The sequence below is a fragment of the Schistosoma mansoni genome, chromosome 2 (assembly GCF_000237925.1).
Source record: "Schistosoma mansoni strain Puerto Rico chromosome 2, complete genome".
Taxonomy (NCBI): Eukaryota; Metazoa; Platyhelminthes; class Trematoda; order Strigeidida; family Schistosomatidae; genus Schistosoma; species Schistosoma mansoni.
The window spans coordinates 9046816-9058299 of record NC_031496.1 but is presented as its reverse complement, the minus strand read 5'-3'; the positions used below and the strand labels follow the sequence as shown (position 1 = coordinate 9058299).

The following is an 11484-nucleotide window of genomic DNA, read 5'->3' as shown; positions in this document are numbered from 1 at the left end:
TGTTCAGTGTTTCTTTAGTTTCAGTTTCATCATGGTCACAACAACGTGGCGATCTGAAGCAATGTTAGCTCCTCTCCTGGCTCTCACGTCTTACATTATCCTACTGAATTTTTTTATTGATTCACATATGATCTATCTGGTTCTCCGTGGTGTAATCATTCTGACTACCCCGAAAAAATACCATGTATTACAATCGGTGGTCTACTTGACTTTTAACCATCAGTTATCAGGTTCAAACTACAATTCACCTAGCACAATTCGAGCAACTGGGTAACGTTTTCAGATTTAGCACAAAACGTATGACTTCCGACCGAGTACATATATCCAAAATTCATCAATCAAATGCATTCACAATAAATTTATTGAGCTGTATGAATATCCGAAGATTACAACAAAAACATTAATATGACCGGGAAATTATATGTATATTATTTTTCCAGATGTATATCAACTATAAATAAACCTAGTTATTTTAAACTAAGTACTGTTTTGAACACAAACACACACTGAAGCAGTAAAACGCTACTAAAGTTGGGAAATCACATAGTGTAAATGAAAAGAAGAAATAAAAGACCACATTAAAGGGAATATGAAGGAGAGATCAAAGAAAAGGTAACAACATTTCTATGTATGAGGTGGAAAGTCAAAGAAAGATTCAAGTTTGAAACAATGGAGTAAACAATCTCTTTAAGGATGTGTTGTTCCAGATCTTACAGAAAAACAAGAAGATTATTAAAAACAAAAGATGTAGGCTGTGTCAAGAATGACTAAGCAAATTACTTGATGGAGGAAATATAACCACTATTCATAATCATAGTTTATTTAGGTGTATATTTAGCTGCAAATTCTTTGCCTTTCTTAATATTTGCTTTTAGCTCTGGGATCAGTTTTTTAAGTAATTCAATTTCATATTCATTCAATTTTCCAATGCCCATATTCTTTTCAACACCCTCAGCCTATAATTAGAACAGGAGAAAAATAATGCTGATTAATTATAGAGAAGACGAATTATGGGATTTTAGAGCAAAATGGTTTAACAGTTGAGCACAAAGTGGATTTCACAAATTTGTAGAATCAATAATCATCAGTCCGAAAACAAACGTGACCAAAGTTTAAATGACATAATATTTAAGCATTTATAATGAAGCTGCTATCTGACAGCATACAAATCTGATTGTTTATGATTTAATTACAGCATAGTTTTTTAACGCTTTGGAGATGAATGTAAGCCACAAAACGCTTCTATTTCAGTAGCCATATTTCACACCCATAAATTAATATAGAGAGAACTGTTGTTAACTATGCTTGTCCTCTGAATGAATAAATGTTACAAGTAACAGATATTACTAAAAGCCAGAAGAATCTTTTGTATTCATCACAGGGTTCTGTCAACTACCAAACACATTAGGGCTGACGGAACTCAAAGGACAAGTGATGCAAACAGCCTTCTAAACTAATTAGTCCTCTATTGTCGAACTATGGAATGATGAGAATTAGTTTTAAATAGAGAAGTCGAACTGATCTACGCTGTTATTTAGTGCTTTACCCTCAGTCCCAATAGGAAAATACCAAGCATTGTGCACTAATCCTTTTTTAGCGAATGATATGTATCAAAAATGTTTGGAAGCATCGAATTTTTTCTAAAATCTGTGACCCAATATAGGATGTGAGTTTTAGTTAGGTTTTATTAATATACTTTTCTTCAATACCACAAGAGTACAGAGAAAGTTATGCATTATCTTGTACAAGTATTGCATGATGACTCAATAAGTTTGTTTAACATAATGGTTGTATTACTAGCATAAGTTGATTAGATCCTCGAATACATCACTGAGAATCACAATAAAAGCATAAGAACGTTAACTTACGCCAAGTGCAAGAGGAGTTGAGAAAAATTCACATTCTGTGACGTCTGATTCTACGAAGGCGCACTCCACCACACCAGCTCGACCACTCATGGCTTCTAAGAGTGAGACAGCGAATCTTACTCCGGCATAAGCCATTGATAAAGTAGCAGAACCCTAAAAAGATGAAAAACATGAGTAATATCGTAGTCACGTAATCACTTATCGCACTTCAGCGAAGTACCCATAACAACAAAGACTAACAAATACCAACGATATAACGATGCCGAGTTTTCACGAACGATCATTTATATTTGAGCAACATATTAGTTTGATAAGTTGATTTTGATTGTTAACTATTCAGATGTCTAACGAAAAATATAGCAATAAAATTGTAACCAAACATGATTGCCAACGCCGTAGACCCACCAAAAAGCTGAAATTACTTTTAAGGCACAAAAACTTGAAAATTACGAAAGATTTAAAGATGTGTTCACAACTCTATGGTTGCGTTCACTAAGACTCTTGAGGCAATAGCTTGAAGACCCTGAATTATAATTCCTGTGATGAATCATAAACCCTCTACATTGTTAACCGGATGAGGTCTTGATTAATACATGTTTCATATAAGATCAAGTTTTCAACAGATCAGCGCAAATGAACGGATAAAGACACTAGAATATTTTTTAGATTATTTACATAAACTAGAGCTTTTACTATATTATCTCATGATATTGGGAATTTTGAACATTTTCATTCACTTCCTATTCGTGTTCTGATTTCGAACCCAGTCGAGTGAAGTATTACGTTGAGAGAATACTAGGAGGAAGAAAATAGGACACATATGGAATAATGTCACACTATGTGCATTTATCGCAACCTTTCAGAAGCGATTATCATTTCATTATCTAAAGTGATGTAGGGTTGTGGAATGGTAGGTAGTTCATCAACCCATAAATGAATAAGCCTGCTAAAATTACTGGTAAAATTTATGAAGTAAAACATAGAAAATATGGAACATAGAGTAAAAACGACGGAATGCATCTAAGATATTGACTCACATTTCACCACACACTACAACTGCTAGTGAATCGTTAATGGTTACGAACCCTATAGTTGCAACAGAAATACGGATTACTTAAGTACGTCTACTACCCCTCGTGATGAAGCATAAGCCGCCCATCGGTAATGTCCATCTAACTCTGTCCTGGGCTCTCATTTCCAGTTGTTTACAGTTGCTATTCATCCTTTTCATGTCTCCTTCCAATTCTCAGTGCAGTGTGTTCTTCGGCCTTCTACTTTTCCGTTTCCCTTCAGGATTCCAAGTTACGACTTACTTTGGGATGCCAGTTTGATGTATTTACTATGTATGTCCTGTCCAATTACACTGTCTTTTCCTAATTTCCTCTTCAGTTACAAGTTCATTTCTTCTCCTCCACAGTAGGCTGTTGCTGATGATATCCAACCAACGGACATTCAGTATCTTGCGTAGACAATTGTTTATAAATACTTCTACCTTTTCGATGATTTTTGTAGTAGTTATTCAAGTTTCAGATCCATACAGTAGGACTGTCTTGACGTTCGTATTAAAGATTCTCACTTTGATATTGGGTGACAGTTGTTTTGAGTTCCATATGTTCTTCAACTTAAGAATGCTGTCTTTGCTTTGACAATTCTTGCCCTTACGTCTGCATTAGATCATCCACGTCCATCGATGTTGCTACCCAGATACGTGAATGTTTCCACCTCTTCCAGGGCTTCTCCACCAAGTGTGATTGAGTTGGTGCTCTCCGTGTTGTATTTGAGAATCTTGCTTTTTCGTTTGTGTGTAATGAGGCCTACTGATGCAGTGGATGCTGTTACACTAGTTATCACCTGTACTTGTTCGTGTGTATGGGATAGAAGAGCCAGGTCATTTGCGAAGCCCAAATTGTCTAATTGATTCCGAGCTGTCCATTTCATTCCGTGTTTGCTCTCCGATGTCGAGGTCTCCATAATCCAGTCGACCACCAGAAGAAAGAGGAAGGGGGAGAGTAAGCAGGCTTTTCTGATACTAGTCTTCATTTGGAAAGCAGTACGGATTAGCATGTACTTACTTCATTGAAAAAAGCCACCTTATATTCACTACTTTACACTTTGCAGTATACTTACAAGTCAACGAGAAAATTAAGCACAAAAATGTAGAAATCCTACCGCGCCAGCCTTTGCTTCTACAACTTCAGTACCAGCCTCTTGAATACGTTTGGTAATTTTTTCTCTTTCATCCTATAATTTGGAAAAGTTAATGAAAACACCATGACAATTTACCTATGAATATTTATGAAAATATTTTTTGAAATTATCAGCTACATAATAATTAAAAGCGAAAATAGTTGGTAAGCTAAAGACTTACAACCTTCCAAGGCAAAATAGTTCGCTTTTGGTTTCTTACACAATAATGTTAACGCTATTTACGAGATCCCGGAGACAATGCAAAAACACTGGGATTTATAGAGATAATTCGATTCTTGCAACCGAATGTTTGTTTTAACTTGTTTTCAGACACTTATATAACAACACAAAACGTAAGTATCACGAGCATCGTGCACGGAATATAAATACTTTAACACAAAGTAGCTTTATGATAATCTGACAGGTACAGTCCTCGTGGGATGTAAAAAGCGTGATCAAACTTCATTTCAAGATAGTGAACTTCTAAGTTAGGTTACGGATATTTCAGGTCCCGTTGCGATAGTTCGACTACAGAAACCCAATCTACGGCGGTTCGGCAACAACACTTTTACTCTACACTTGTGAAACAGACACTTCAAGAGGACGTGATGTGACTGAGTTTGGTTTTTCACTGTCATCGCAGAATTTTTCATATTTGTAACTAATCCTGAACTTAGGTGACATTTATCCAACAAATTCCGTCCACGGAAACAAGTTACGGGGACTTGGGAATGACTTAGGTGTTGAACCTAGTGAGTTTCACGTCTGACGCTTAAAGTGAACAAAGGTTTAGGATTAGTCAGTCTGTGATACGGAGCGACGGATAGTCATATGTAGGAGCTACAATTTGTTCGTCCATAAGTCCCTTAAAATATACACTGAGATCAAGTAGTTAGCAGCTTGAATAGTTCAAAACATAAGTCAGTAGAAATCTTAACGAGAAGAATGAGAATCCTATTGGCTCTTCTGTTATTCAGACTTGTCTCTTTTTTTACCAGCTACTGCATCATCTATTTCTCCCACTATTCACTGACGAAACTCATTTTTCGTGTTGTGTATCTTATGATATCGTTGCATGAAGCTTTCGTTTAAAATAAAATTACACATAAAAGTAATGTACTATACCTGGGGAAATGATACATGGGGACTACATTGAGATATTACAGGAAGAATTGTAATACCTGAGTGCCCGCCAATAACGGGGCAAGAAACCTTTCGCACAGCAAGATCCTAAAGAAAACCTTTAGAAAGCTTGAAAAAAGAACATACTTTTGCCTGAGCAATAAACGTATTTGACCGAACAACATCAAGAGTCGTAACTCCAAACAGACGCTTGGGATCATAAACGTTATGGCGTTTTAAAATCTCAGCTGCAATTGGTACAGTGCTATTGACAGGATTTGTGATTATGCATATCATTGCTTTCGGGCAATTTTTAGCGCACGAGTCAATAAGTTCTGCAACAATGGATGCGTTTGTATTGAACAAATCATCACGTGTCATCCCTTAAGAGAAAAATAAGTGTGCGATATGGAAGAATAATTGGTACTAAAATTTGAATACCAGACACTCATTAATATAACTAGTAACTTGTAGTCGACACTCTAAACCCAATTAAAAGAGTCAAGCCTCAGAAACTAAACGTAAACTACACCTATGAGAAGCCATCGACACAGAGTGCAACCACTGAATTTACGAGTCTTCCAAAACTGCAACTTACTTAGATGCAGTTGGGAACAAAATAAGTAAAGTTTTCTCCAGTATACTGTTCTTGTTATGCGAGAAGCCTCAGAGACCCTAGGACTAATATACTAAATGACTAATTATTTACGCATGGTACACAGACAACTTTTAGATTTGAACGGATATTTAGAAAGTAATGTGTGATTTAAAAGTCTAACCTGAAATAAACTAGTAAAATCCAATTACCGCAATATACCAGACAGCAGACCGCATTAGGAACTGTCAACTTACCGAGCTAGGAGAGGTGAGTAGAAAAAAAGATTACAAAAGATTAGTTGGTCGAAACTGCCCTTTATAAGTATAGCTTCGCAGATACACAAATAGCTATCACCTTCGCCAGTTTTTGCTGAGTAAGGAAGCTTAGTTATATTCAATCAATACCTAGCTTCCCTCAAAACATTGTAGTTAATAAGATTTGGACTGTGATTAATCAGATAATAAAATTCCCTAAAATGCAAATCGGCAAGTTTTGGTAGAAAACTTGTTACTTTCCAGTGAAATGAATCATCCCAACACTGCCCCGAAGCTGGGATGGAATTCAGTATAGATTAGAGCACTCAGTTACAAATCACAACCCTTATGTGGAGACTAATTGTATCATCTTGTTGCTTAAACTAAATTTGGTACAAGGTAAATCGAACCAGTAGCTAGATGGTTAGAAGTTGATTTCTGAGTCACTACCCCAACGTTCCTTTCATAACTAATTTCTGTATTAGTATTTGACTGGGCTAAAAATTTAAAAGTGAGACTTCCCAGAAGTCCACACTTTTGAGAGCGATTTATTCGTCTGTAGCACTGGAAACTTGAAATTATTTCTGAGTTAACAACGTAAATAATGCTCTGGACTTGTTTTTGAGAAAATGAAACTTATGTATTTCTTTAAATAGGGTTTAGCCTTCACTTATATAGTCACAAAATATCACTATACACAACATCCTAAATAGAAAGTTAAACGTAATCTCTAAAAGGCGATACGCTGGAAATAAAAATGGGTTTCAACGGTAATTTATGGATGAACCAAAAATATTTACTACAACAGGTCTTGAATATTGGCGCAAAATCAATTTAACTATCAGGTTAAATAGTTTTGGCATTACACCTGATGTCAATTCGTGGTGAGAACCATAAACCCAATTCCTAACCCTAACTATCAACTGTAAATACTAATCCTGATTCTTCACACTGGTTTATGCCCCCAAATGCCCTGATACGGCCGAGAGTTTGCTCTCCCTCTCGAAATGCTCTCATATGGCCACGCGAATATATAGCCTCTGCCAGGGAAGTCTTACTCACTGCATTCTCGTGCGGGGGTGTTGTTCACAAAAGAGAGACGAAAAGCGAATGTCCAGCGCTTTAACCGGGTTGGTGGATGTGGAGGATCCACCTAGGGGAGTTGGAAAACCCTGATTCCAAATCAATGGTGCACATGGGCTCCAGGATCCTGAAGGAACGAATGGCGTATGAACCAATTTTTGGTCGCCGGCTACCATGGGACTGAATCTCCTTACGATGCTCCACTGTCTTGTGGACTAGACCTTTAGTTCGAAGGCTCCGGGTGTGGCCCTCTAAGAAAACCACCTACTTCAGTCTGGGCACCTGGGCAGTATCACAGCCCTCACACAAATCGAGTGAGATTTGTGAGGCGCATATTTATCTGGTGCTTCCTTGTACCAATATTTGTGTTTTTAAATAAATAATAAATAATAACACTGGTTTATAATCCTGATTTGGCCGTAATATGCACGTGGATATTCTCAAGGTCTTTCTAGCGTCGCTCAAATGTCGTCTATAAATTAGTTTCACCGTTTAACCCTACCATAAGCAACAATTACATAAGTCAGCAGCCTTACTGCGACATAAAAGTTAAGGAGGAACAGTGTGACGAAATTAGGAACACGGTGTTCCGACTAAAATCGGTTGTGGTACAATTTCTTCAGACCAAACTACTGTCCATTTTGAACCCCTAAACCTTGCCCAAACTCTAGTCTAAGAGGAAAGACTAGTCAGCTTACCAGGCTTGCGAGGCATCCCTGCGGGAATAATAACAACATTTGCACCTGTAAGACATTCTGCAAGTTCTCCTGGTCCGAGATGTGCAGTCACATGAGCTTGAGTTTCAATATGGCTGAGGTCAGCAGCAACACCTTTAACATGAGCAATATCATACAGTGCAAGCTGAGAAATCAAAGGTGATTGTTTCAAGAGCAGTGACAGAGGTTGACCTATACCACCGCTAGCGCCTAATACGGCAACCTTTGGAGAATGCTGTGGAACAAAGCATATTACTCACAGGTGAAGAAACCTACCTTTGAAGAGGTCAAAAAGCTTCTAAAACTAATCCCGAATCGGAAAACATTGGCACCTCTTGAAAACATCTTAAAGTAATGCGCCTAGTACAGCAGATGGAGTCCGACCGATGAGTCAAACAAACAGAACCGGCCAAGGTCAACTGTTACAGAAACATCATATGTAGCGCATTCAAAACCTGACGCTACCGACTTATGTCTTAATCTTACTGTGAGATTACCAACTTCCTTCATTACCATAGTTAAGACCATTTTCAGTGCTCGCTGAGTCGTCGTATAATTTTTTACCTTATTTTTTTCAACATTTATACTTTTTACACTATACCAACACGAAATAGCTCCATGCTAGAATCATGCCAAGTAGAGGATGGAAGTTACGCACACATGAATTGTTACTAACTAGTTCTTTTACTTGTATATATTTAGAATCAATACAAACGTCAAGCAGCTAAAAGTTTCTATGTTGCGTTCATTTAATACCTACTGCATTCGCAGTAATCTATCATAACTCATTTGATTACGTACTATGTATGTCTAGAGGTTAGGTGGCAGTTCCAGGTTTTCCATGAAAATCCAGTGACATTTGTCTCCTCACTCGACTCCAATAAGCCTAGTCTTTAGTTGCCTGATTATATTTTTTTTATTTTCCCTTCTTTCATATCATTTTTGTCCCTGAAAATGTATTCGTTAGAATCAGTGGTTGTCAGGTCACCTGATAGTGGTGTGTTTTAGTCAGATGTGAACGGAACAGAAAAAAACTTCCTCCTAAGTCTTTCGTATCTACTAATAATAGAACACCCATCCCTCCAGGTAAGAACCCAAGTATATTAAACAAGGGAGAGCGAATTACTGGTGCATTAGAATGAGAAACTATCCTTAATCACCAAGAATATATTAAGCCTCCCTTCAAAAGACTCCTTAGAAGCTTATCAGTCCAAGTTTACTGGTAGCGGATTCCAAGACATAGACGTTCGTGAGGAATAGGGTGTGCCTACAGTCCGGTTTACTGTGTTTCATCCGTAGTCCATTGGTACGTGGCGTATGCTACTTATATTGACAGATAATAACTGTGTAGCATCAGTCTGAAGGCAACGTCTAAGAGCAGAAGATTGAGAAGACTGAAAAGCAAAGAAGAGAAAACTGAAAGTAATCAAGATAACAACGAGAATGGAGGAACAACGATGTTTGTAAGCGATAATTGAGAGATGTGCATATGAAGCATTTAGTTTATAGTTTTCATATTTTATGAAGACACTGTGGTTTCGCATCAAACGATAAATTGGTTTTTCCCACCTGTGTTTTCGTTCACTACATGTATTGCCCCAAAGGTTTGTGTTCAGACAGAGCTTAGGTTGTTATTTCAAAAGATTTTAGAGATGTTAAGAACGCCATAAATCATTAAAAGGTCGCCTCTGAGTTGTTTATGCTCTAATGGTCGATGGTCCAGTGTTCTAAGGTATTCTTCATATAGTTTAACGTTGAGTCCTCAAAATGACTTCTTAGCTCCCATATGAATAAGTTCCTTTTGAAGCAAGAGATGACGTTATCTGAATACTTTAGAAAGGACCTCATAAAAGTGTTAAAGATTAGGTGAATAGTTCTACCGTCAAACTGGACGGAGAAACATTTTTCGAGGTTATTAATGCAAGTTTAATCTAAACTCCAAAGTCGGGATGGACAACACCGGGTATGAAGATATCATAGGACGACACGAACTCCGAGAGAGAAATGAAAATGGAGAGAGATTTGTAAATCTGTGTGCATTCAACAAATTGGATATAGGCGGCACAATATTCCCACACAAACACATACAGAAAGCCACATGGATCTCACCGGACCACACCGCAAAGAACCAGATAGATCATATGTGAATCAATAAAAAAATTCAGTAGGATAATGTAAGACGTGAGAGCCAGGAGAGGAGCTAACATTGCTTCAGATCGCCACGTTGTTGTGACCATGATGAAACTGAAACTAAAGAAACACTGAACAACTGGGGAAACAGCATTACAAATGTCCTTTACAACCATCCTTCGACATACTGACAACTCAACGAATCCTAGATAGTTCTCAATAGCACGTCCCAAACCTTACCAGATCTACTCAAAGACAAAGAAGAAACTTCTACGGATGACAACAGGAAGAAGATCAAAGAAGCACTAACTTCAAAGTGTCAGGTGCTGGGCCACAACAAGCATCATCATAAGGAATGGATCTCTGTCGGAACCCTAGGCGAGAATCAAGAAAAGAAGACAACAGTCGATCACGAGCTGGATACATAGGAGCAAACAAGCAAGTGATGAGGAGTATTAGAGCCGACAAACAGAAATACGTGGAAGAGCTAGCGACGACAGCGGAAAAAGCTGCAAGACAAAGAAATGAGACAGTTGTATGACACAACGAAGAAACTATCAGAGAAATATGGTAAACACGAGAGACCGGTTAAGGACAACGAAGGCAATACAATCACCGAGATTCAAGAACAGAGAAACAGATGGTAAAATACTTCGAGGAACTCTTGAGTTGGCCAGCTCCATTGAATCCACCGGACATCGAAGCAGCACACACAGACCTTCCTATAGATGTCATCCCACTAATGATCGAAGAGATCAGGATGGACATCAGACAATTGAAGAGTGGGAAAGCAGCAGGACCTGACAGCATACCAGCTGAATCACTGAGGTCAGACATAAGAGTAATTGGAAGCATGTTTCACGTTCTATTCAGGGAGATTTGGGGGGAAGAACAAATGCCGACGGACTGGAAAGAAAGATACCTCATCAAGATATCAGGGAAAGGAGATCTGAGCAAATGTTAGAATTATGGAGACATCACACTACTATCAGTACCAGGGAAAGTCCTCAACAGAGTGTCTCTGAATCAGACGAAAGATTCAGTAGACGTCCAGCTTCGAGGTCAACAGGCTGGATTCCCTAAGGATCGGTCGTGCACAGACCAAATCGCGACACAGTGGAAGTGGATAGGATATACATTGTGAAAAACATCAAATTGGAATCCCGAAGCAGGTCGTTTTAAACTCCAATTTCCAAACAAAGTGACCGCGTAATCAAAATTCAAGGAAACCTTGTTATTCAATCTTAGCATCGAATAGTATGACTCGACCTTGAAGGCGTGATCATTCTTGCGTACCCTATACCTTTTGTTTTATAATAAAGATGTCTTTCTGTCTTCAGCCAAAATAATAATAATATATTCTGAAAATAATATTTACAGAATTCACACCAGTTTACAGGCATGATCAGATTGATATAAAAAGCAACATTTAATGTAGAGAACAAACATGAAATATAAGAAAGTTTTATGTTTTCTGGTTTAGTAATTGATAAGTAGTTTATGTATGGCATATATCACGGCAAGCC

At 37.8% G+C, this 11484-nt stretch overlaps 1 protein-coding gene across 1 annotated transcript; it reads right to left on the bottom strand.

The window, feature by feature from the left end:
* Nucleotides 1-339: 339 nt before the first annotated feature.
* Nucleotides 340-8254, bottom strand: Smp_047370 (putative malate dehydrogenase). The gene is made up of 7 exons (XM_018795590.1): nt 8105-8254; nt 7811-8063; nt 5325-5560; nt 5181-5285; nt 4038-4109; nt 1869-2021; nt 340-956 (listed from the first exon to the last, which is right to left on the bottom strand). Exons 1-7 carry the CDS (start codon nt 8171-8173, stop codon nt 819-821), a joined length of 1026 nt encoding a protein of 341 aa, XP_018649888.1. The 5' UTR covers nt 8174-8254; the 3' UTR covers nt 340-818.
* Nucleotides 8255-11484: the final 3230 nt, after the last annotated feature.

Excerpts from the sequence above, each read along its gene's own strand:
- Smp_047370 (XM_018795590.1), bottom strand. The coding sequence starts at position 8,173 with ATGTTTTCAAGAGGTGCCAATGTTTTCCGATTCGGGATTAGTTTTAGA. Across the intron at positions 5,561-7,810 it reads AGGGATGCCTCGCAAGCCTG|GGATGACACGTGATGATTTG; the intron begins GTAAGCTGACTA and ends TTTTCTCTTAAG. Across the intron at positions 5,286-5,324 it reads CGTTTATTGCTCAGGCAAAA|GATCTTGCTGTGCGAAAGGT; the intron begins GTATGTTCTTTT and ends GGTTTTCTTTAG.